Source organism: Trichosurus vulpecula, chromosome 5, assembly GCF_011100635.1.
Source record: "Trichosurus vulpecula isolate mTriVul1 chromosome 5, mTriVul1.pri, whole genome shotgun sequence".
NCBI lineage: Eukaryota > Metazoa > Chordata > Mammalia > Diprotodontia > Phalangeridae > Trichosurus > Trichosurus vulpecula.
In genome coordinates this window covers 95,561,545-95,588,094 of record NC_050577.1, presented here as the reverse complement: position 1 = coordinate 95,588,094, position 26,550 = coordinate 95,561,545, and the positions used below count along the sequence as shown (strand labels likewise).

Sequence of the window (26,550 nt, the reverse complement as noted above, 5' to 3'; positions counted from 1 at the left end):
AGGAAGTGTTGTCGAAGGCAGAGAATAGGCATCATTAGCATGGAAAAGGATTATAGGTAGGGAAGGTTTGGAGAGAGGCCATATGTTTGTAGCTGGTTCTTAAAGGATGAGTATCATGGGAGTGATGGCTAAGAAAAGGGCAAATGCTTCATGGGGTAAAAAAAAACAAAACTCAACACAGAATGGAGCTATTAGTTCCTAATTGTTCAAAATGAGTTTTCACTTCTTGCCTTCTCCTGGCTCTTCCTAGCTGCCTGTTCCCATAGCTGAACATAAGAAGTTAGGAAGTTATATCTGCTATTGTAAAATACCAGGATACATTCTTCTGAAGGGCATTGCTCTTTAGCAAGCAGTGTGATGGACCAGAAAGAATATCATACTTGTAGACAAGAGATTTGGGTTCAGCTAATATCTGAATCCTTTATTAACCATGTGATTTCTCTCACTTCATCTCTCTTTGTATCACCAGCTCACATAGAGGAAACTAGATATGAAATGATTTTGGTTGTCAAGAGAACTTCTTGCGAAATAGAGACCCAGAAGCCAACATACCTAGTAGAAATGATAGAAACTTTACAACTTTCCAAAGTGTACTCTCATCATTCTCAGCCTCACTTCGGGCACGTTCCCAATTTTCCTCATAGTTCTTCCATGAGTCTTCTTGGTCTTTTTTCTTCTTATCCTCAAAGAACTTCTTCTTCTTCTTCCATTCTTCTCTTATCTTTTTTTCTTGTTCTTTTTTCTTTTCGAACTCTTCTTTTTCCTTCTTCAATTCTTCAAACACCTTCTTATATTTCCGTTCCAATTCTTCCCTCTCAAACTGCTCCTTGTAGCATTGTTGACGAGCCTCTGTGTCCTTCCGGAGGAGATCTTCCACAGATTTATATGTATTGTTGGTGTAGTGGGTACCTCCGTTAGCTTGCACCATCACCCCAATCATGGCCATAAGCTCTGAAACCTGGGCATCTCTCTGGACTCCACTAGCTTTATTGTTAAATGCACAGCATCGGTTTTCACACTTCTCCAACAGCTCCTTGAAATAAGAGTCATCAATGTTTCTTACATACTCCCCTACACTTGCTTCTCCCAGGTCTTCTTTCCGAGTGAATAAAATGATGAGAAACTTCACTGCTTCTGCTCCAAGAATAAGATAAAGCCGTTCAATGGCTGCCTTCTCCTCCTGGGTGAAACGACCCAGTTGCAACACCAGGAGTAGAGCATGTGGGCCTGGAGAGGATAGTGTCATGAAGCGAGCTATTTCTTTCAAATTGTCTTTCTCCTCAGTCTCAGTGTCAAAAATGCCTGGAGTATCAACAACAGCAATGTCCCTCCCATTCCATCTGGTCCTGGCTTTCCTGCAGACCTTGGTGACTGACCCTCCTGAAGCCTTGGACTCAAACTCTCTTCTGCCCAGGAGGGTGTTTCCTGTTGCACTTTTCCCAGCTCCTGTTTTCCCCACAAGGACAATTCTGAGTTCTGGCTCCCTTGAGTCTCCTCCACTCCTGTCTGGGTCTGTAGGAAACAGTAAGAAAGAAGAATGAATGACTGGGTTTTGTAGATGATTGAAATAAAGCCCTGCTCAGAAATCCCAGCATGACAATGAGGTGCCCTAGGGTTCTTGAAGGCTATGACAGTAGATCACTAGCTGAGAGGGTACTGATAACCTGGACAAGTTTTGAGCATGGCTCTGTATCATCCTAGGGAAATTTACAGATATTTGTCAGCAGAAGGGAGATTACCACTGCCAGGTAACTGTTTTTTGAGGGGTGTTAGGAGGTGACATTTCTTAGATTTACATAACTGCAAATGCAACCCTTCCTCTGGGGCATAGAATGAATGAATTATTATTCTTTGTTGGAAAATACATGCATGTATGTACACAGTTATACATACCCATATTATACCCAACTATATTAGTAATTGAGGTCATTTCCCATGTTAGGATCTTTGTGTGATATTTAAGTTTATGCCTCTGTTCCCTAAAGAATCTGAATTCCTATTTCATAGTGAGAATCCCAAAAAAGAAAAGCTAAAATCACCTCTGAACTCTGAGGGCAGACAGAAGTAAATGTTTTTTCGGTTAATCTTACTTTTGCTTTTTCTGTTTTTTTTTTTGTAACATGGCTAATATGGATATATGATTTTCATGACTGCAAATGAAAAAAGGGAGTCATATTGCTTGTCATTTCAATAGGTTAGGTAAGGGATGAATGGAGGACAAGTATTTGGAACTCGAAACAAAAAAAGAAATAAAAATCACAAATATAATTAGGAATTATTTAAGAAATACATACAATATAAAAAGAAAGTTTATTTCCCATCTCCTCTAGACTCTGAATTAGCAGTAAATACGTAGAATCCCAAAAAAATACAAACAAATGTGAGCACCTCTATAAATCTCTAATTCCTCACTTATGGGAACAACCCAAGGCCATTCTTCTATCACTTGACAGATAATTGGCAAGTTTCCTTTAAGGATTGTCTATTAGTTTTTGCTATAGTCTCTAAAACCAGTCAAGAAGGTCTCTCCATCTTGTCCAATTAATGTCATTGATCAGTGCCCATCTTGACTTGGATGGTGCATATCACCAGACATCATAGATAAGTTTCTCTATAGCTCCCTTGTCGACCAATTTTGAATAAATCCAGGAATCTTTCAGTTTTCTATACTCTTCTCCTCAACCACTTTCTGTGCTCCTAGATTCCAAGACCCAATCTTGGAAACTGAGGTAGCAAATAACACCTTTATCCTCATCTTGTAATCTCCACCTTCCTCTTCACCCATCCAAATTAGACTACTCTAGCTGAGATCAGAGCAGGGACTTTTCATATACAATAAAGGGAAAATGAAAAGTCTATTTTGGAGCCTCCACACTACTCCAATTCAGATGCACAGCTTCCCTTTACAATGCATAGCCTTCCTGGACCTTGGGAAGCTATATAGGAGTAATTTTTAATAAATCATTTTTGGACATATAAATTTTATGGTTGGACTGTCTTTCCTAGTGTAGACACTTGAGTTACCATATAATCACAGATTGGGAGGGCCGTTTAAAACCAAATGAAGGAAAGAAGTAGGGTACCTTGAATTAATCTCCTCACTTGAAAGAAAACAACAAAACACTTCTTCAAACACAGGAATCCCTTGTTCTAATTGTTGCCACTGAGGAGCCCTAGTTTAGGTCTCCCTCTGTCTCCCCAATTAGGATTTTATGGATGAGTATCCCCAGAAGCCCAAACAACTGTCTAGTACCTTGGATTCATAAATGTTAAATTCCACATGCCTTTTCTTAGCTGACCTCAAGCAAGTGAGGGCAACATTCCAGTCCTACAATGCAGGTCTTTTTCACCTATGACAGTGACCAAAGATTCCAACATAAAGATCTGGAAACAAAAGTAGCAGATAGCACCTTTTCTCCCATCAATCACCACCCTATAACTTTCTCCCCTTCCCCCATCTCAAAAGGAGAGCACATCCCTTACATCCAACAGAAAAGGGATTTTCTTGTACAGAAGGGGAAAAATGGGAAGCTATCTTAGGAGGAACTGCCACTACTACAACTACCAATTTGGAAGCCAAGGTCTTCATTAGAATGTAAGATTTCCCCAGTAGAATATAAGCTCATTGAAAGCAGGAATTGCTTCTTTCTTTGTATTTCTATCACCCAGCACCAAGCACAGTGTTAGACACTTAGAAGCACTTAGTAAATATTTCTCATTTTATTGGGTTAATTAACTGCAACTCTCCTTCCCATCTCTAGCCAACTGTAAAGAATATTACTTAATAGATCTGTTTTGGACACCTGAGTCTCCCATAGCTTTTTCTTCCTTTCTCTTCCTAGTATGGATGATACATTATCACACAATCACTTATCCAGAAAGGCCTTTTCTTCCTGGTGTAATCACTGAAATAGGTTTGAGGAACTGACCAAGCGTCTTCACTTCTAACCCACCTGAACTCAGACAGAGAGTCTTCACTTGGGCTTCTGCAGTGAGTGGCCTGAATTCAGGTCCATGGCAAGGGCAGGTTAGGGCAAGAGCATCACCCAGGGGTTGTTGGGGGTCAGAGTAGAGCCATGGACATGGAAGAACAGGGGTGTGTATGTTTCTGGGAAAATAATGGGATTCAGGCGGCAGGAGAGGCCATTCTTCTAGATTCATGGTATCCTCTTTCCAGAACACAGTTCTCTCTCTTCTGTTAAAATGTGGGGCCACTAGACAGAAAGAGCCTTGGGCCAAGTCAGAGGGCCCAGAGTGTTGCTGGAGAAGTCGGAGGTGGGGCTAAGGAACAGGGCTCCAGCAGATAGAATACATGCTGAGGGTCCCAAAAATCCTAGTGCAGTTTTAAGGGTTGGGCCCAGTCAGAGCGTCCAGGGTGGTGGTTGAGTATTGGGAGCATAGAGTGGGAGGAAGGAGGGAAATAGGGCTCCAGTCAACAGAAAAGAACAGACAAAGAACATCTGGACAAATTTAATTCCTGAAATTTGATCGATCATCAGGCTTAAAGGAGAAACAAAGACAAAAATTAGTCTCTGTCCTCAGGGAGAATTCTACCAGATGCAAACAGAGAAATGACAGTTAAGACTAGAGAACTGTCCACAGCTCAGAAGTTTTAGTGGGCTGCCCACTTTGGACCTGAATGAGCCATCAAGGGAACATAGCAGCTGAAACCTTCATGGAATGTTAGGTTACTTAAATAGAATCATAGAGGCCTAGGTTTCTTACCCAAGACATTAATTCTGTGCTATACAGGGTCTTTAGTGATATGAGGTATTAAGTAAGACCTGGTGCTTACAAACTGTCTAGGAACTGGAGGGATAATGTGGGATAGTTTGGGATAATGGGTGGCAGGCCTGCCTTGGAATCTGGAAGATCTGAGTTCAGGTCCATTTGAGGATGGGTAAAGTCCCTTAAACCTCGGTGTACTTCCAACAAATCTCTCAATTGTAGATGTCTTTACCTTGGATCCATGAACCTGTAGAATTGTTTTCAAATATACATATTTTGATAATTGCATTTGAATAGAAGTGGTTTCTTTTGTGCTCCCCTATTTTATTTTATTCTTTTAAAAACATTATTCTACAGAGGGCATCTAGGGAACCTTCATAATATTGCTAAGGGATCCAAACTCTGAAGCCATAAAATACTATGAGCTCCTGCTCTGCACAGAAGGAGTTTCCATCGTAGGATTTTTCCATGAAACTGTGAAGATATTACAGTTCCTGGTTGAAGAAAAAACCTTAAAATGAGGTCAGCTGTCAAAAAAGCTACCACAATCTTAGACAAAAGCAGAAGGAGTACAGAGATTTTATTCTGGGAAGTGACAGCCCTACTGTACCTCAAACTAGTCAGGTCCCATGTTCAAATTTGGGCACCACATTTGCAGAAGTTTGCCTCCTAGATTTCGGATTGCCTTCTAGATTTAGGAGGAAACTGTAAGGTTGTGTTAGTCCAACCCCTTCATTTGACAAATGAGGAAACAAAGTCCCATGGTGGTTAAATGACTTGCCCAAAGTCATGAAGGCCCAAAGAGAGAGACAAGATTTGACTCTGAGGTCCTCTGGTTTCTATCCTCTCTCCTCCTACAGGACCAGCTGGAGCTTATGCTGAGGAAGATAGTGAGGAAGGTGGAAGGTGTGGAGAGCATGGTTCAGAAGGAAGAATTCAAGGAATAGGGGGTGTTTAGACTAGAGGAGAGAAGCCTTGGATATGAAATGGTCAATGCCCTCAGGTATCTGGAAGGAGGCCACAAAGAAAAGGGATTAGTCATCTTGCTTGGCACTAGAGAGCAAAGCTGGTACCAAAGTGTAGGTTATAAGGAGAAAGATTTCTGCTCCTTTAAAAATGAAGAATGTCCTAACAATTTGAGCTCCTCCCCACCAAGGAATGGGCTGGGAGGGAGGGAGCTCACCATCACTGCAAGTAGCACAATTGTTAGCCATATAATAAGGGCAATTTGTTTTTCTGGTAGGATGTTGGACTCTAAAGTGGCTTCCAACTCCCAAGATTCCATGAAGGGCTCAACTTAGCATGTTACTTATATCAGCTATACCTTTAGAAATTGCTGCTTTCCTAACAGGAGGAAGCCTGACTACACATTTTATGAGAGAAAAAGATGATGGGGAATATGTACTGCTTTAAGTTTCGCAAAGTGATTTACAACTATTATCTCTATGGATCCTCACAGCAGTTCTGGAAGATAGGTACTATTATGAGCTCCATTTTACAGATGAAAAACTGAGGCAGACTGAGGTTGAGACTTGCCCAGGAGCACACAGATAGTAAGGGTCTGAAGCTAAATTTCATAATAAGCCTTTTCATCTCCAGGTAAAGCTCTCTGTTCACTACAAGACCCAGTTGCCTCTGGGAAAAATCTGTGTGGGAGCCTAGAGCCCTGTGCACAGGAGAAAGGAATATTTTAAAGGAGTATTTCCCATTGCCTCCAAGGAGCTAATCCTGTATATGGAGAAGAGAAAGATGTCTCAGGCCCCCCAAGGAAATGTTGTAGAGATGAGTTTTGATGCAGCCAGAGGTCAGAAGAGGTGAGGCTCTATGACTCTTTTCAACTCTAGAATATTCACGTTATACTTCAAATTCTCAAGTAAAACAACTTAAGCTGCCTTTCATTATAAAAATATATGTCAAAGATCACTTTTCATATACTTGGAATAAAAACCATAGCTCAGAAAAATGTGGGAAAATACTGTCAAGTGGGTATCATTTTCAATGCTAATAATTTCAGGCACTTAATTGAATAATCTGAATTAGTGGATTTCTTATCTACCCGACATTCTATTGGAAGGGTGAGGAAATAATTTCATTGACCAGAGGTGTCTGGATCAACCCCCTCCTACAATAAATGGACCCTTACAGCCTCTCAGAGTCTGACCCCCTGTAATTTCATTGTGTGTCTTGTCATTGGTTGGAGAAGAGGACCATGACATCATGGAGACATGACTTGCAGTTGACTGATTTGAGTGAGGGAGAGCTGGGCAAAGTCACCAGCCTGACTTTCTCCTCCAGAGCCACCTGGGTCCAGTAATCAGATACATAAATCAGGATGACTAGAGATGGCCCAGGATGCAGAGGGAGACCTTGGCCTTTTTAAGCTCAGGTCTTTCCAGAGTTCTCACTTTGAGTGAGGCACCCATTTGAGTGGATTGTGAAATCAAGGAGAGTCCCCTGATCAACCCCTGAAACACTTCAAGTATTCCAGTAATGAGACACACTGTCATGGATTTTAGTTACTAAGAGTCCCTTACCAGAGGTCGTAGCTTCCTCTGTGGTAGAGAGGGTCCTCACTGGGCCACTCCTCTTACTGCTCTCACTGCTCCAGCCTCCATCATACACAGCAGAAACTCGGAACCTGTACACAGTCTGGGGTGTCAGTCCATCAATGTCACAGGATGTCTTCTTATTTCCTGTGCTGTGTTCATGCCATTCTCCTTCCTCCTTCTCCTCAGCCTCAGTCTCCTCTCTGCACTCTATTCTATACTCTTTGATCTTGACTCCTGCTCCAACAACACTTGGACCCTGCCAGTGCAAGGTCACAGACTGTGGTCCTACCACAACAGCTTCTGGCTTCCCAGGAGGGCAGCTTGGGGGAAGTGTCCTCACAGCAAGGCTCACATCACTGCTCTCACTGAGCCCTAGCTCCCACACCTCAGCAAACCTGAACACATACTCTGTGCGAGGCTCAAGGCCACTCACTTTGAATACCTCTGGCTTTCCAGACACAGGGATGGTGGTCCAGTCCTCTTCCCCTACAACCTGGTACTCTACCTGATAGCCAGTGATCTTCTCTTTCTTCCCAGATGCTGGGATCACTGTGAGCTCTACACAGTCATGTGTGACCTCACCAATCTGGGGAGGGGGAGGTTTGACTGGTAGCTCAAAGTTGGTGCTGACCAGCAGTCCCTTTTCATAGAGGTAGATGGAGACCCCCTTGCTCTCCACAGCTGGAACAGATGCCACAATGAATTGAGTCTTCTTAGAGGAATGATTGGCCTTGGCAAATGTTGAAAAGGATTCTGCCAATTGTATTGCCTTTCTCCTTGTCTCTCTGTCCTCTAGCCATGAGGAATATGTCATTTGCTCACAGTCAGGACTGAATGATTCTGGATTCCGTAGCCACTGTTTCCAATCTGCTAAGTAGGGTTCCTCCTGCAAGGAGGTGAATGCAAACACCAGGACAAATCTGTGGGGAGAGCCTAGTACCACATTGTCTACATCATTCTGGTCAGTTATGACTGGCACCTCCTTCAGAAGGGTGAGGTAGAAATTGACCACCTTCATCTCCTTGATCTTCTGACCCAGGAACTCTGAGAGCCTCCTAGTGCTGAATGGGGATTGGCTTTCCCTGATTAAAATCCTGGTTAGCTCATCTTCCTCTGCTCTGCCTGCCCGGATCTCAGGTAAGGCCTTGGCTATTTCCTTCTGTAAAAGCTGTCTGTGCTGCCTATTTAGCTCCTGGAATAGCCTGACCTTTTCCCTGATTGTAGGAAAGACTGAGAGTCCTGGTGCCTCCAGCATGTCATTACACCTCTTGTCACACTCAGATAACTTCTCCAGAGTGTCCTGGGCATCCCACACCAAGCTAATGCTGATCCCTCGAGCCATCTTGGCAGCCTTGGAGCTCAGATTCTCCAGAGGGTGCAACCAGACTTTGAGGGGCACCCCATGGCCCCTAAGGAGCTTAGGAAGGGTGGCATAGACTTTTACTGCATCTTCATAAGTCACTGGACTGGTCTGAAGGGCAAAATCCCCATAAAACTTACACCTGAATTCCTCGGTTGATTTTTTCTCCCTGTCCTCTATATTCACCTCTCCCCCTACTTTTCCTGGTATTTGGGGAATCTTCTTTACTTTAGCCTTCAACCTTCCTTCTATATCCTTGACATTTTCATTGTTGGAAACTTTCTGATCAAACACAAAGAAAGCCTGGGCCCCATAGAGCACTGCAGTGACCACATGGGTGGCTGTTCCATTATCAAACACGTCATGGTAAGCAATATTCTGATATCCCAGGTGATTCATCATTAGGTGGGAATACTGTGTAGTCATACTGTACTTGAGAGTGACCCGAGCTTGCTGTTGGGATGTCTTGGTGTCATATAAATACTTGGCAGAGCCTCCTAATTCAACCAGCCCCAGCAGGACACTTGCTTTCAGCTCTGCAGGGATATTCATGGCCTTGGTCTTCTCATCAATAGAGTCAGAGGTGATGATGGCGATGTCAGTCTTGCACTGTTCTTCTGTGGTCACATTTCTCTCGAGGGTCTCCCTGTCCCATAAAGTGATGCCTAGAATGGGACAGAGACATTAAGGAGTAAATGGCAGATTGCAGAGGGACCAGAGAATAGGAGAAGTTATGCCTCTGAAGAAGTATAGCTCCTTCTGGATTGTCTTGGCCAGGCCCCTTGTTTTGAGACATTTCATGGGGCTAGCTAATAACACTACTCTGTAGCATTAATATAGCACTTTAATATTTGCAGAGTATTGGGGAGTCACTGAGCAAGCTGTATTACATGATTGTGATGGTATACTATTGTGCTATAAGATGAGGAGCATGATGCTTTCAGAAAAGCCCAGAAAGTCTTACATGAGCTGAGACAAAGTGAAGTGAGCAGAACCAAGAGACCACTGTACACAGTAACAGCAGTATTGTACAATAATGGATTGTGAATAACTTAGCTATTCCAAGCAATACGATGATCTAAGACAATTCTGAAGGACTTTTGGTGGAAAATACTATCCAGTTCTAGAGAAATAACTGACAAAATATGAAAGCAAAGAAATCTTTTATTTTTTAACTATTTTTGTTTTATTCTTGTCTATTTTCTTTCACAACATGAGTAATGCACACATATGTTTTCCATGACTGCATATACATAATCTAGGTAAAATTTCTTATTTTTCCGTAAGGAGAGAGGGGAAAGAGGAAGAAAACTTGGAACACATTTTTTTTTTAAAAAAATGAATGTTAAATGTTTTAAAATGGATATTTTACATGTGATTGAAAAAAATAAAAGTAATAAATATTTTCAAAATATTTTGCAATATTATCTCATTTGATCCTCAGAATAATCCTGATAGGTAGGTGCTATTAGTATCATTCCCATTTTTTGGGTGAGGAAACTAAGGCAGGCAGGGTTAAGTGACTTGCCCAGGGACCTATGTACAGCTTAGATGTGCCTAAGCCTCATTTGTACTCAAGTCTTCCTGACTTCAGATCTAGTCCATTTGGTTCCATCCATTTCACCACACAGCTGCAAACTACTAGCTGGCTCCTGGGAGGTGACACAGGAAGGCAGTAAGTGGGAGAGAATTAAGTGGCTCTTCTAGATCTTTGTTGCTGTTCCGTAGGTTCTGACTCTTCCTGACCCATGGACAATAAATGCATGGGGTTTTCTTGGCAAACATGCTGGAGTGCTCGCCACTTCCCTTTCCGGTGGATCCAGTGGATCCTTTTGTCAGGCAATCAGAGCTTAAATGAGTTGCCCAGGGTCAGACAGCTAGGAAGTGTCTGAGGCTGATTTTGAACTCAGGTCTTCCTGACTCCAGGTCCAGTGCTCTATCCACTGAAACACCAGCTGCCTCTCTTCTAGGTGCTGGTAAAGATCAAAATTCAATGTATATTCAGACGACTTGTAACCCTCATCCTTCTCAAGGGAAAGTGATAAGACTGCATGCCCTTCCCCCTTCCCCCTTATCCTAGGTCTGCCATTCTACCTCAAGTCTGCATTTCAACTTAATTTTCATCAGATTGGTTAACATGCACAAATACCTCAGATGTGTGTGAGTGTGTGTGTGCCTGTGTGTGTGTGTATGTGTGTGAGAGAGAGAGAGAGAGGATTTGGCCTCCATATCTCCCAATACTGTTTCTGATATAATTAAGACTCTGAACCCCTCCCTCGCTAAAGGTGTTTTTTTTTTTTAAAAGCTCAGTCTTTTTGTTAGGTCTTTGGAAGACTTCCTTTCTGACCTCCACCCTTCTTGGTTGAATGAGCCCCTCCTAACCCTGATCTCTTCAGACATCCCTCATCACTCCTGGCTAGGATGTGCCATCACATAGCACCTCCCATCACAGCAAAGTCATCCAGGTGGGTTCTAACTTGGAGAAAAAAGGTGAGACCCTCTAATCCCTGAGACTTTGTCTGAATCTGACTTTCTTACACTGATCATTTTTCACCTAGAAAGAAGTCTTTTCTAACACTGCCCTCTCCTGACATCTGGAACAAGGCCTTGCATTCAAAAGAGTAATTACCAGGGATGAAGGTATCTGAGCCACAGTCATACAGTGTTCCCAGATGTAAGGGTCGACCAAGAGCCGGGATCTCCATTGGGGTCTTCAAGGTCAAGCTGCTTGGAAGTTCTTTCCCTGCCATTTCCCTGAGGAAAGAAAATTGAAGCATAGGGCAGTTATCAGGGAACTCACTTTTCAGCAGACTCCAACCATAAATGCTCCATTGCTTAGGGACCAAGCTCCCCCAATCTCTGATAGCCTGGAATCCTGCAGAAGGTAGTTGCTGTCCAGGGGTGGAAAGGGATCATTCTTGTGTGAATGTAATGGTAATCAGGGTGGGGCTTTTTGTTGTTCTTCTCTTAAGTGTCTTTAATGATTCTGGTCTTTGTTTGAATGGGGCAGGTCCTGTGGTATCTTTTGTCTTGGAATGTTTGTCAGCATTACGATAATCAAAAGTCATTGAATTGTATATGATGTGCTGCTGGTGGTTGGACTGTTCCCACACTGATTTCTCACGTGCTAAATGGTGAGCTTCAAGTGGCCCAGGGCCCTGAGACAGGTATATAAGATCCGAAGTTGGAGTTTGATTTTTGGGGGTATGCTCACTGAAAGAATGGGGGTGACAAGACTCTGGGCAAGCCATTGAACCTGCCCCTCCCCCCAGCTTTGTAACCCAGACAGATAAGATGTTGGTGATTCTCTGGTAACTATGAATTGTGATTTGATCAGACAAGGTCTGTCTGATAATGTTTTGTAATTTCTGTTTGCATTTGCCTTGAAGTTCAGGGGGCTGATCTTTTCCCCCTGAACTAAGTGATTGATGTATGTATGTTTAATTAAACTAAGATTGTTAACCCCTTAAAGTTGTTTTCCTTAGAAAAGCAGCTCAAAGAATCAGTGTTAGCAGCCCTTCTGTATGCTGGTTTTATTGGATTTGCACAGCCACAGTAGCTGCTAGCCACATTGCTGTTAAAATGAAGGACACAAAGGAGCCAGACACCATAGAGTGAGGTGCTCAGTTTAGAGGGAATCTTAGGAATGAGTAAGGTCAGAGGGCAGAGGCAGAACTAGAGAGGAACCAGAAGGACCAGTTTGGTGGAGGGGAAGAAGTATGTATGGACCACTAGAAGGTATACAGAGTACTTTATATATGTTATGTCAGTTGGTTCTCACAACCACCCTGGGAGGTAGATGCTGTTATCATCCCTGAGAGAAACGTGGTTTTGGCGATCACTGGACTTCCTAGGCAGGGCCAAAGTCCTGAAGAAGAACCCTGTGATAATCCCTAGGGAAAGCTGTACAGACCACAGGACTCCCAGAGGAAGACCAAGTGGTAGCCATCCCTTAATCTGTGGGGATCACAGGGCCTCCTAGGGGTCAGACTCTAAGGAAGACCCAAGTGATGGCCCCTTAGGATGGCAGTAAGATCACAAGGCTCCCGAGACAGGGCCGGAAGTCCCATGTGATGTCCCCTTAAGAAGGCCGTGCAGACCACAGGGTTCCCCAAGGGAATCCAGAGTGGTAGCCCTCTTAACACCGCAGTGGGGATCACAGGACACCCCAAGACAAGATCCAGGAGTAAGCCTGGCGAGCTTCCACTGCCTGTTGCTTCCCTTCACTTGACCTTAGGAAAATCCATGTGATTTGCCCATTCACACCCAAAGAATTCAGGACCAGAGTGGGAAGAGGAAGGCATTTTATTACCGGGAGAGCGGGTGTAGTGCTCGTGGGAACACTCACACTGATACAGCTGCAGGAGCAGGGGTAACCGTTCCCTTCACTCCTGCTAGAGTCATGGTTAGTTTACAATCTTTGTTTTTTACATAGTTTTCCTAGGTTATACAGCTTATATAAATAGGATAATAATGATACAGAAGCAAAAGTGAAGTTAATTAGATTTTCCTTGTCTTAGTTTAGGATTAAACTATATTCTTTTACTTCCCCTACTTTCCCTTTTTAACATATGCAAATTATACAAGTCAGTAGGCCTAGATTCTTGACCAAGACCAGACCCTAGATAAGCTTGAACTGGTTCAAGTGGGTTTGACCTCTCTAATTCCCTAGACTGCCTTCTCAGAAAGTATGCACATTCGCACAAGCCTCTAACCTCTCACCTGACCGACCTTGAGGCCTGGTCTCTGCTAAAGCTGGGGTGGGGGAGGGCAGGGAAGCACACCTTTAGTTCTGTGGAAACAAAACTCCCCCTCCCATTTCTTACAATCCCCATTTGACAGTTGAGGGACCTGAGGCAAACAGAGGGTAAATGACTTGGCTAGGCTCACACAGCTAGGTAGTGTCTGCATTTGAATTTCAACTCAGGTCTTCCTGACTCTAGGCTCAAGCCTCTAGCCACTGCACCACCCAACTGCTTCTAGTGTGAGGGGAGATCCAAAGGCTGAGTTGGGTTCACTTTAAGAAGGCAAGGAGGCTGTTTGGTGGAGTCAGCCTTGAACCCTGGCCTTGGCTTAGTGCCTGAGGCACCAAGACCCCAGTCTATGGGGAGGTAGCAGAGAGAGGCCTAGTATTGTCTGATCAGGTGTTCCTTGGCTCTTACTAACTTTATGAAAAGTTAATAATCAGCATAAGTAAAAGGAAAATAGACCCCGAAGCTTTGGTTGTTCCAAACCACCCAATTGTTACATTTGTATTCTGGAGCTATGGAATTCTGGGATGATTTGCTCTAGGCTGAGAGCCAGGATTCCCTGTAGGCTCAGGCTGTTCTATTGCCCTGAGGGTCCATCTCCACAAGGCATGGTAGTTTATTGAGGGGAATAGATAGGCATGGAGGGGAATGAAGGGGAATGGAGGGGAATGAAGGAGAATGGAGGAGGATGGAGGCATTAGTAGATGAGGGTCTGCTTGGCATCTGAACTGGAGCAGTTGCCTTTGAAAAGTCAGTATGACATGATTTCAAGTGATGGTCAATCTGCCTCTGACTAGCAAACTGATAATCTTGGCCTTCCTCCCCTACCGCAAAGCAAGAGATTTGCACTAGCAGCAAAGGATTCTTCTTTCTGGGTTTGGCTTTGTGGTGTCACTGATGACCCCCCTGGGGCAGCCACCATCCATGCCCTGACAGCAGGGTCTTCTTCCTTATGGGTCCTGTTGGACCATTGCTTCTGAGCTGGCCATTCATTTGATTGCAAAGCAGGTTGGAGGCTGGGACCCCTCTCATCATGTCCTCTGAGATCTCCCTTTCTTGTCCTCCTCTTGAGCAGCTGGTGCTGTTGAATGCTGGAATGGCCTTATAAAGCATCATTTCCATCATCATCCCCATGACAATCAGCATTATGTGTCCCACCTTAGAGAAGCTGTATCTTTGATAAATGAGCACTGCCCTAAGTGGGGGGCTGGCTCTCCATTGCAGCACCATCTTTTATCTGGCCTCCATGAATATTTCCCTGCTGTAGACAGGTGGACAATGTTTACAGTTAGGCCTAGTTGACCTTTGGCAGCCCTCCCTTATTCCACACCCTGGAGGCAGTCTCCTGGACTTTGAGGTTTCTGTACCCTCAGAAGGGTCTATACAACCCAAGAAAGTGGATCAGGTCCCTCTTAAATGTTAGGATTCCTTTCCCAGTGGATAATTCATCCAGCTGCATCTTAGAAAGGTTTTGGGGAACCAAGGTGTAGACATGTTAGGAAATGTTTCGCTTTTTATTTTTATGGGAGATGGGAAACTCTTTTTTTCAATTACAGGCAAAGTTAATTTACCTGAAATAAAGGGGCTCCCTTAGCTAAAATGGTGGCAATGCTGCATCCCTGGGTGCAGGTAAGAGGGAGCTTTTATCAAGGCCCCAGGGAAGAAGGGGGCAGCCCCTCAGTAAAGCTTTCTATACTGGGGCCAAAATGTGGTATCATTGCCCTGCTGGGGCTTCTAGGGAGATAGGAATGTTGGATGTTCGGCCAGGAATCACTGAGTGAGTGGTGTCAGAAGGTGAGACTGGAACAAGCCTAAACAGGGCAACTGCTCCTGGAATGTCCTTCCTCTCCTCTCTGTATGTTGTTGTTGTTCAAGGGTGTCTGAGTCTTCATGACCTCATTTGGGTTTTCTTGGCGGATACTGGAATGGTTTGCCATTTCCTTTTTCAGCTAATTTTACAGATGAGGAAACTGAGGCCAACAGGGTGAAGTAACTTGTCCAGTCAGTAAGTGTCTGAGGCCAGATTTGAACTCAAGAAAATGAGTGTTCCTGCTTCCAGGCCTGGCACTGTACCCACTATACCACACAGCTGCCTGTGCCTCTCTATAAAGTACTCCAAAAGCTTTCCCCTGGGTTCAGCCTCTCTGCTGGTCTGATTACTGCCCTGGCCTCACAGAGTCTCCACTTCCTCACCATCCCACTCTGGACACTGGTAGCTGGTTCTTGTTTCTGTTGGCAGAGATCCTGCTCCTTGAAGATGTTTGTGCTCTGGTTCCACGTCTTATCTGTTACCTATGTCCCCTGGAGAGTCTGTGTCTGCTTCCTCAAATATCTCTGGAATTCCCCTGAATTAACTCTCCAGCTGTTGGATGGAGTGTCTGCTGCTCTACAAGGCATAACTTGGTCAAACTTGGCCAGGGGTGGGGCAGAGGAGAGAGGGGCTGTGAGCTGTAGAGGTTAATCTTTTCTCCCTTCAAGGATCATACTCCAAGAAGTGACATCAGACAAACCTGGCTCTTGCTGACTCCACTGTTGGCAGTCTTGTCTGTTTAACACTGGAAGGACCGGGTATGTCTCCTGACTGACACAAGGATTTTCAAATAATTTTTTATAATATAACTAAAATTCTCTTATATATCCAAAAGTACTTAAAATATTGAGAAGCAGAAATTATGGTTTTACTACCGGTTGCAGCAGAGGAAAGAGAACTCAGGGAAAGGGCTAGAGACAGAGGACATGCTCAATTCTTGGCTGCTGCCATGGCCAGGAAAAGACTCAAGGAGTGCCCCTCCAGGGCACCCACTTGGAGGAATCCTGTTGGCTTGGGCAGTGGGGAAACCTGCTTTCGATGCCACAAGGAGGGTCACTGGTCCAAGTGTGATACTTGAGAAATCAGTTATTGCTGAATACTGATAGCCAGCCCTTGTCAGTAGACACAGGTTCCAGGAAAACCCATGCCCCTCGGCTCCTGATAAAACCCCCCCAGATTGCACAAGGCAGAATGAACTTGGACCTTACCAGTAAATGTTTGACAAATGTCCCTGGGGTCCTGTGACTGTTCCAGGTAATGTCAATAAAATAGAAATTATACCAACTAAAGACACCTGTCAGGGTCTTTGTTCCCATTCCCTGGACCTTGCAACTTGACCCATAAATTTAAGGAAATAATTAACCACTGAACCTTGGCTTCTGTACCCTTTTTGCTTGCTTAATCATTAATAGTTCAGTATAAAGCCTCCCCTTGAGCTCTATTTGGGGTTGCTCTGATTTGGGTTGCTTGTGCCCCAGATGGCTGCTGGCTAATAAATTCTCGAATTAAAACTTATACTCTGTGACGCATCTTGCTCACTGCGTGGTTTGGTATAACACAAGGAGTGCCCCTCTAGGGTGCTGCCCCAGAGGAAGCTCCCAGGATCCAAGCCTCCAGGACTATGCCCAGCATGTGACCAGGAGGGACATTGGAGGAAGGATTGTCCCCAAGGTTGGAAAAGTGGTAGAGCCTCCTCCCAGCACCCTGTCCTCCAGTCTTCTCAAGGCTCAGAAGGAGGGGAAAGCCTGGGGCTTGGCAGTGCTCCTACTTTCTCCACCTCTCTCACCAAGCCCTGGGCAAAATCGAGGCAGAAGGTGAGGTTACCCACTTTATCATGGCTATATTCTCTTGTGTTGACTAATTACTCTGGCTCTACATGCCCTTGCCCCTTGACCCTCATAGACATCAAAGGGGAAACTAAAGGATGTCTCCAGACATACCTTCTTCCCTGTCTAGTAGAGGATCTGTTTTTTGAACCCTCCTTCCTTACGCTTTCCTCTTGCCCTGTCCCCTTGTTGGGAAGGGACCTGATGGTGAAATTGGGAAGCCAATTTTCTCTAGTTAAAGCTCATAACTCCCTTTTCCCTGTGTTTACTAGACCTCCCCATGTTCCCTCAGAGGTGTGGGAGAGGGTTGAGCCAATTGTTTGGGACTAGGGAATTCCTGGGCAAGCTACTTCTGCTGCCCCAGACATAGTTCTCTTCCATAGCCTTCAATATCCAATTAAGCCCAAGGCTTGGGAGGGACTGCAACCATTAATTGCCTCTCAAAGCCCTGACTCACTCCTTCTAGAGTGGGGCCCCTACCCAGCACAAGCTTTTGAGACTTTGAAAACTAAATTGACCACCACTCCAGCATTAGCTTTACCTAATCTAGAAAAACCTTTCACTCAGTATGTTGATGAAGGGAGAAGACAGGCCTTGGGAGTCCTAATGCAGTCCCTAGGACCTGAACCCAGGCCATTGCCTGTTTTTCAAAGCAATTAGATTCCCTGGCTGCTACAGCCATTCCAATTGAGGAAGCTTCTAAACCTCTAGTTGACCAGCCTTTAGAAGTTCTGAATCCCCATGAAGTTCAGAGCATCCTAGAAGCGGAGAGCCACCAGTGGCTGGCTAATCACAGGCTCACCAAATATCAAACCTTGCTCTTGGATACCCCTGACTTAATTCTTCAGGTGTGCCACACAGTCCTGAACCCCCGAGCAGTGTGGTACACAGAACAAGTGATTAGGGGAGCTAGGTACGAAATAGTCATCTTTAATTTCCTCCAGGGAAATTGTCTTTTACACCAGGGAAATTGTCCTTTTTCTATACTCCTATACTGCCTGTTTGGTGCTTGTTTGCTTAAGCCTCCTTGCCAGGTTTATCTCTTCCAGGCTCCAAGCCATCAACTTCCAGATGACTACTCAGACTATGTACCCCTTGAATGGCACCCACCATGGCAGGAACAGCTCTATGCCCCTTAACAGCAGGAAGCAATTTCAGAAGCTGAGACCTACACTCTTTACTCCAAAAGAATTTGGGTCCCATTTGTTTGAGAGGAGAATGATGTGGTTTAGACTGTGGGAACCCCCTTAGACCCCAAAAGAATTTGGGTCCCATTTGTTTGAGGGGGGAATGATGAGGGTACAGTCTCTGGGAGCCCCCTTGAACTCTCCTTGAACCTTCCCACTAGGTCTGGCCTTTCCCTAAGGCCATGAGCTTTTCATGCCCAAATAGCCTAGCCTAGCCTTCCATTGTTTGGTTACCTCTGGATTGCCTTCTGGCTGTTTCCCACCCTTGATCCTGATCAAAATATCTATACCCTAGTTCTGTTACCCTTAGCTCTCTTATTGTCTGTCATCTCCAGGTATCCTTCAGCTATTTCCCACCTTGGAGTCTGACCTCATCCCAGTCCTATCAAGCTCCTATTTACGCTCCTCCTTAAGACCCTCCCTAAACCCCTCCTCTCATCGCCCCAGGACCATCCTAGATCCCTCCTACAATCTTTGTGTATATAAGTTTCATCTTGCCTCCATGAAGGAGCTCAGGCTGAATCTAGCTCAGATTGAATCTGGCCCGCTTGAGTCACAAAGGATGGGATTTCTTAAGACAATCCATTATGGAGAATCTTTAATAAACTTTGTCTTTTTTCCTTGGTTGAGAAGGCTTGGGTGGAATTCATTCAGCAGGACCCAGTGTGTCAGTGGTTTGGGGTCTTGAGCACCCCTAGAAACCTATGGTTCCTTACCATCATCATTTTTCTTTAACCTCATCATTTTGGTTCCCTGAAATTCGGGAATACTGCTAATCTCAAGTTCTTCTAAAGCCAAGACTGGATGGTATGTAAGCCTCCCCCTCTCCCAATCCCCTTATCACCCTCCAAGCGTTTTGGAGGTGCTTTTTGGGCCAGACTTCCCAGGTCCCAGTAGGTCAGACAGCTGCGAGGCTGTTTTGGACTCAGCCTGACACTCTCAGGTTCTCGGTCCAGTGGTTATGTTCAAGGCCATGGACCTGGGCTCAGCTTCTGAAGCATAGAGGACAAGGATGGGTACCCTATCTAGAAGTGCATGCCCAATTTCTCAAATCTCTCAGCACTAGGGAATGGGAAAACCCCAGGTTCCTTTTTGTGTTTGTTTTTTTCTGTCTTGTTTTGTTCCTTTTTGAGGCTTACTCCCAGATCCTCCTTGAGGAGGAAAGGACTTCCAGCCCCCCAAGCCCTTAATGGGTCAACCCTCTTCAATCCTCAAAAATTCGCCTTTGGGTTATCTTTACAAAATTGGAAAAAATTTAGTTTCTCTAAGCAACTTAAAAAGAAAAAGCTAGTGTTCTTTTGTAACACTGTTTGGCCTCAGTATCACCTAGAAAGCCAGGAATTGTGGTCCATTGGGGGGACTTTACAATATAATACTCTTTTGCAGCTAGAGTGGTACTGCCGGTGAGAAGGAAAATGGAGAGAAATTTCCTACCTAATGGCCTTCGTTGAAGCTCTCTCAGAACTCCGTTCTCAGAAAAGATTGTAAGATGCTCATAGCTAGAGTCGCTCTACAAAGGGACAATGGGAGTCAACGGTACATTTTGGATAAGCCCCTCCTTATGGCCCCCAGGGCTTCAGCCCCAGCCCTTCCTGCTCCCCAACCTCCCTGGGGCACCCTTGTTTCTTGTATTCCCCCTTACTTGACCACCCACTCTTTCCCTTGGATTCCTGAAGTGCAACCCCCCTCTTTTCCTGCCTCCTTCATGGTCCAAGTCTCCTACCCTGCATCTCCTCCCATAGCGCCCCCCCCCCCCCCCCCCCCCGCACCGCCTGCTGAGGTCCTAGCCAAGGGTCTTGTTGAGGTGCCTCCCTCTGGCTCCTTCCCCTAAAGGGACCCCTACTCAGGTTTTGGACTGACCCTGCTGGGAAGATGACACTGTATAGTCAGAGAATTCCCTCAGGCCCTACTTTCAAGTCCCTAGGCATCAGGCCTATGCTGGTAAATGTTTCACAACCAGCTTTCCAGGAAAAAATGTACCTTTGACAGACTTTCAAGTTCAATCTACATTATCAATGTTTTCTCCATGACTTTTAAAAGTCTATACAAACCACAAAATAATAAACCAAACCCAGATTTTTAGGGCTTTCTTGAAAAATTAACAGCTGGTTCTGGGTAGCTAGCGAGAGCTGGCTCTAGGATGTATCTCTGCCAGGCACAAGGTAAACTCTTAATAAAAGTTTTATCTCCGTAAGTCAGTGTCTGATAAACTAGTTCACACTAAAGAGTGAATGACTTGGGAACAGTTTCCTGGAGAGTAATTCTCATCCTAGAGGAAGACTTGCTTAGCCTTCCTTTGGAGGAAACTTTTTGCTTGAGTGTTATGCCCTGCCCCCCCTTTCAGTTTCTCCATCTTGCCCCAGCTCACCCCACTGTTTTTATTCCCATCTCCACAGACCCCACTGTTTGTACTCCCATCTCCACGGACCCCACTGTTTGTGTTCCCTTCTCCATGGAAATAATCCTACCTCACTTTGTCCCACTGTTTGTGTCCCCATCTCCACAGAAATCTAATTGTGTTCTTTCCTTTAAATGCTCTTTCTCTTCTCTTGCTCGGAGCTGTTCGATTTGAGTAATTACTCCGACCAGTCATGCGCTTGAATAAATCCACATCCAAATTTAATATCCAGGTCTCGCTTGCTTTTTTTCGGCACAACATTTCTGGAGGTCCCAGCAAAATTTGGGGGTGGCCTGTGGCACCCCCCCCCCCAGACCTGGGCCAGGTAGTGTCTCCTCGTCCCAATCTCTAGGGGAGCCAGCCTCTGAGATGTTAATAATTGGCTTTTTAGGCCAGATGTCCCAGAGCCCCTGGAGCTCGAGGGGGAGGAGAACTAACCCACCCCACTGATGCCGACCTGCCCTCTATTCGTACTTTTGTGGATCCAGACCTGGGTCGACCCTTCTTCGGGCCTCTCTGGCCAGCTGACCTGAACAAGGTTGCCTTAGGGTTTCAGAAATTCCCCCACCCTCTTTGATGAAGCCCTCCACTGGAATCTCTTGCCTTTCCGGAAATCAAAACCTTCTTGCTCCCTCATTCAGTATGTTGATAATCTCTTGTTAGCTACATCCACTGAGGGTGGTTGCTTTCAAGCTACTCACTCTCTCCTGTCTCTTTTAAATTCCCTCGGCTACTGTGCAGATCTGTTGCACCTCTGTTTACTACCTTGGGTACTGCCTTGAGGCCAGAAATCTCTCTCTCTCTTAAGCTCATATCCAGGCCGTCCTAAACATTCCTGTTCCTACTACCAAGAAGCAGGTCTGTGAACTGCTGGATCTTTGGGTTTGCTGACCTTGCTAAACCCCTTTACTCTTCTGCTGGGTATGGCCCTCTAGTTTGGACCCTGGTGGAACAAAAACTCCCTTGACTCCCTAAAAAAGGCCCTCGCCTCTACCCCTGTGTTTGCTCTCCCTGGCATCACTAAGCCCTTTCTTCGTTTTGTGGCTAAGTCCTCTGCCCTTAACCCTGCCACGCTCCTTCCTGACTCCAACGATTTTTCTGTCTATTTACAAAGAACCGGGCCCCCTCACATCTTCCAGTAGGACAGTGGGAGGCAAGAGGGAGATCCTTGCCCTCCTGAACTCTGTTTGGCTCCCCTTTCAAGTTTCTCTTGTCCACTGCCTGGGCCATCAACTCAGCGACTCCCCTGAAGCAATTGGCAACTGCCCAGCCAATGCTGCTGACTGGGCAGCATCCCTTTTGGAAGCCACCCCCCTTCTTCTTGTTTCAGACCCCCTCCCCTCTGCCACCCTTCCTCCCTCCCATTCACCCTCGGACGATTCCTTCCTGGCCAAAAGAATAAAAAGAGGGGGGAAGAAGGAGTCCAGGTGGTGGGTTTTGGGAGATGGCCAAACTTTTGTAAAGAAACTCTTGAATGAATTGATCCCCTGTTTTGGCCTTCCCCTTAGCATTGTCTCAGATAATGGCCCTAGCTTTGTTGTCAAAACTTCTCAGGGTGTGGCTAGAGCCAGAGCTCTGGTCAGGTTGAACAAGCAAACTGCACCCTTAAAGAGTTTCAGGAGAACTGGGTCACTCTGCTCCCTCCCGTCCTGCTCCGCAGCCAATGCACTCCTAATAAACTAGGTTTGACCCCTCTGAAATTCTTTTTGGGTGGCCCCCTCCTATTAACACTTCCCTCATTAAGTTCCTACAGGGTCTGTAACATACCCAGTCTCAGCTTCATAAATCTGTCTGGGAAGCCCCGCCTACTCCAACTTCTGACCACCTCCACCGCTTCCAGCCCGGGGACTCCGTCCTAGTCCAAAAACATACGGCCTCTGGTCTTGAGCCTAAGTGGAAGGGCCCTTACACTGTCATCCTGACCACCCCATCTGCATTCAATGTTAACTCCATTCCTGTCTGGCTCCACCACAGCCATGTGAAAACAGCTACATCTGCACAATGGAAGGCAGAGCCCCTCGAGGACTCCCTAAAGCTAGGACTGTTCTGATCCCCTTCTTAATGTTCCTTTAACCCCTTCCATGGTCCCTGGCAATCCCCATGCCCCCAAGCTAAGCTCTACTTGGGTAATCACTACAGGGAACAAACAGTCCTGGACTTTCCAAAGTCACGAAGACATATATCTCCCCCTCAATACCCTTTTTGAGGGCCCACCAGCAGACGCAGGCTACTTGCTCTGTTCTACTTCAGGATGCCCAACCACATGTGCCTGCCCTTGTGTCACGGCCTACAACCTCCCCTCAACTGACCCTAGTGACTCCCTGTGTGTCCCAGCAGGCAGCATTGGGGGCTCGAACCTGTTACTCCGTATCCGTACAATCAGGTCTGACCCCTGGCACCCCAAATTCGATCTTATTGTCCTAAATCCTTTTGACCCTGCCTGGAGAAGCCTGGTCTCTCGGGTACTGGGACTCATTATTATCCCTTGGGAGACCATGGGGTTGCCACACGTGGGAGAGACGGTGACCCTGACTGTGACCAAGAAGCCATTACCAGGTCCCCATCCCATTGGCCCAATAGGGGACCTGGCCATCCCTGCCCCATTAGGGAACCTAACCATCTCTGCCCCAACACCTATTACTCAGGAACCCCACACCTATTAGGTTTCCTTGCTTGCTCTTTTATCGGCTGTTCATAAGACACTTAACAGTTCTAACCACATACTGGGCAAAAATTGTTGGATCTGTGTTAAGCCCCAGCCTCCCTACTATGTAGTGGTGGCACTAAATGCCTCCATCACCCCTATCTCCAACACAGAGAACTGCAAATGAAACCAATCACCGCTCACCCTTGGGGATGTGCAGGGAACAGGACTTTGCCTTACATCATCTAACACCACTTTATCCAGGTCTCAGTATGGCTCTATTTGCAAACAAACTCAGGAGATTCAGGCCTCCAGCTCAGACTACTTCCCGGCCCCTCCAGGAGCCTGGTGGGCGTGTCAGGACGACCTTGCCCAGTGTGTCTCTGCTACTGTGTTCCTCAGACACTGACAACATCCCTGTGCATCTTGGTGGCCATAATTCCCCAGGTTCCCTCCTCTCGGGTGAGGAAGGCTGGCACTATTTTTCTCCCGAAGGGCAACCAAGTTACCGTCAATGGCGAGCAATACCACTCCTCATCCCCATCTTAGTGGGCCTGAGGCTTGTGGGCTCTGCCGCCACTGGGACAGTGGCTCTAGTTAAAGGGGATCTCAACTATAAGGCCTTAAGTGCACAGGTAAACACTGACCTCTCCCACATAGAGCAGCCCATCTCAGTCCTAGAAAAACAAGTAGACTCATTGGTGGAGGTGGCCCTCCAGAACCGCAGAGGCCTTGACCTTCTTTTTCTCAAGCAGGGTGGCCTATGTGTGGCCCTGGGAGAGGCTTGTTGTTTCTATGCTAACAACTCTGGGGTGGTGCGGGAAAGCCTGTGGTTGGTATGCCAAAATATTGCCAATAGACAAAAGGAGATGGAAAACTCTGAGAACTGGTACCAGTCCCTGTTCTGTACATCCCCTTGGCTTACTACCCTGGTGACGACCCTGGCTGGCCCCCTCCTCCTCTTCATTAAAGCTCTGGTTATAGGCACCTGCCGCATTACTTGTTTTCTGCAATTTGTTAAGTCCTGCATAAACTCTGTTAAACTGCTATTGATTAGGGATCTCCTCTATCGATTTGCAAATCCCAGTCCCCCTGATTCTTGTGACAGATCCCCTGGGAATGTGTCAAAGACTGACATGCCTTGAAAAAAAAAGTGGGGAATGTTATGCCCTGCCTCCCTTTCAGTTTCTCCATCTTGCCCCAGCTCACCCCACTGCTTGTACTCCCATTTCCACGGACCCCACTGTTTGTACTCCCATCTCCACGGACCCCACTGGTTGTGTTCCCTTCTCCATGGAAATAATCCTCCCTCAGCTTGTCCCACTGTTTGTGGCCCCATCTCCATGGAAATCCAATTGTGTTCTTTCCCTTTAAATACTCTATCCCTACCCTTACTTGCAGTTGCTTGATTTGAGTAATTACTCCAAACAGTCACGCTCCTGAATAAATCCACATCCAAATTTATATCTTGAATAAATCGACATCCAAATTTATATCCGGGTCTCGCTCATTTTTTTCCGGCACAACATGAGGAGATTTTAAAAAGTACAATATTTGTGTGTATGGGGGGAGGGGGGATGGAGAGCAATGGCCAGATCACCCACCAGGAAGGTCAGAGTAAGGAAGGGCAGTCTGAGCTGGCTTTCTGCTCTTTCTTTGGGGAAGGCTAAGTAAATCTTCTTTTAGGATGAGAATGTAGCTGGAAGATACCTGGAGAAAGCAGTGCTTACCACAAAGAAATAAATGTCTAATGGTGAGATAGGGATTTCGAACAAGTATTTGGGGACAGGAAAAGGCAAAAAGGGACCTTTTTGGGAAACTGAGGCTTGCCTTTCACCTATAATACTCAGGACACCTCCTTTTCTGACTAAGGGTGATGCTGCCTTCCCATTTTGGGGTCATGACTTTCCCCAAAGCAGGCTGTGTAAGATGGACAGGTCAGGCCAGTAGACAAAGCAGGGAGCCCACCCACCCAAAGAGGCGCCACCAAACTCACCTGCCCAAATAAGGCACTGTGGCTTCTTCAAAATGTACAGCCTTCTCCCTCTTCCTTGCACAGCTGAGCTCTGGAGTCAGTGTTGGTGTGGGGTGTGCCTGGAGTCTGGCTCTGTGTGAGCAGCAGAAGGCACATTGAAAAACAAAATGGCTGGCTGCTAGAAAATGAAACCACCCATTTCCTGGAAATGGGAAGATTTAAAGAAACAGATGTCCAAGGTCACCTGACTTATCAACTGACTGGGTGGGCACAAATCACTCCTGTGGACTAACATGTAACCAGCTCTTAATTACTGGATCTTTGGATTAACTGGACCTTTGCTCACTCTATCTCTCTCTGCCTCCCTTGGTACTTACCTCCCTTTGCACCATTTTCCTCCTTGCTCCCCTGACCATTATATTCAAGCTCCTCCTTCCCCTTCCACTAAAACCTTCTCATAAATAAGCCTTCCTCTTTCTTTCACCCTGTAAGCTACACTGTCCCTTTAAGGCCCCTTTCACATGGAGCAGTTTGGTGATGAAAAGAAAGTAAGGGAATTTGTGTGTAAAAGAGAAGACTTAACTGTTAAGGGAGGTAAGATATTGCCAGTGTTAACAGATGAAACTTTGGATGCCCAAAAGGAATAGGAAAAGAACTTTGTTTTATTTAATAAAAACTCTTGTAGAATGCATGTGTAAAGGAATTGCTTTCACATGGAATTTGAGCAGTTTCAGGTAGAAAGTTTACTGTGGTATCCATGTAAAGTTCTCCAAAGTCTCACTGGATCCTGCCATCCCAACTAGCTCTCTTCTACCTGGTGGCTGAAATTCTTGAAAGAGTTGGCTCCAATCAGTGTCTCCCCTTCCTTTTTTCCTATTCTGTTCTCTTTTAGCATGTAAATTTTTTTTTATCTTGAACTCAAGTACTAAAAAGTAGAGCATTTCAATATATGCAGCAAAACAAAAGAGACCCTTGGATCTGGAATTGTGAATGCCCATTCTATACTGCTATTTTTAGGAGTACAGACAGTTCTCACTTTGCGTAAATTTGCATTGACTTCATTTAAAGAACTCTTTTTATAACACCATGGAGTGTCCTTGTCATCTCTGCAGTAAGATCTCTAATTACTTATTCATTAATTGACCTTGTAGTTGATAACATGAAGGCTCTTGTGAGCCTGGTTAATATTGACCAGGCCATGAAACTTGGATTACACCCAGCTGAAATAATTCAAACCAGTTTCTGAAAATGGACTGCTAAGGCCCAGCCTCTGGTCAGGGTATTTTCTCCCTGCAAGCAGATCAGAGCTTTTGAGATCTCAT

General features: G+C 45.5%; 1 protein-coding gene across 1 annotated transcript; it reads right to left on the bottom strand.

The window, feature by feature from the left end:
- Nucleotides 1-301: 301 nt before the first annotated feature.
- LOC118849809 lies at nt 302-25,296 on the bottom strand. The gene is made up of 4 exons (XM_036758820.1): nt 25,250-25,296; nt 11,267-11,391; nt 7,263-9,302; nt 302-1,512 (listed from the first exon to the last, which is right to left on the bottom strand). Exons 2-4 carry the CDS (start codon nt 11,385-11,387, stop codon nt 509-511), a joined length of 3,165 nt encoding a protein of 1,054 aa, XP_036614715.1. The 5' UTR covers nt 11,388-11,391; nt 25,250-25,296; the 3' UTR covers nt 302-508.
- Between the last annotated feature and the right edge of the window lie 1,254 nt (nt 25,297-26,550).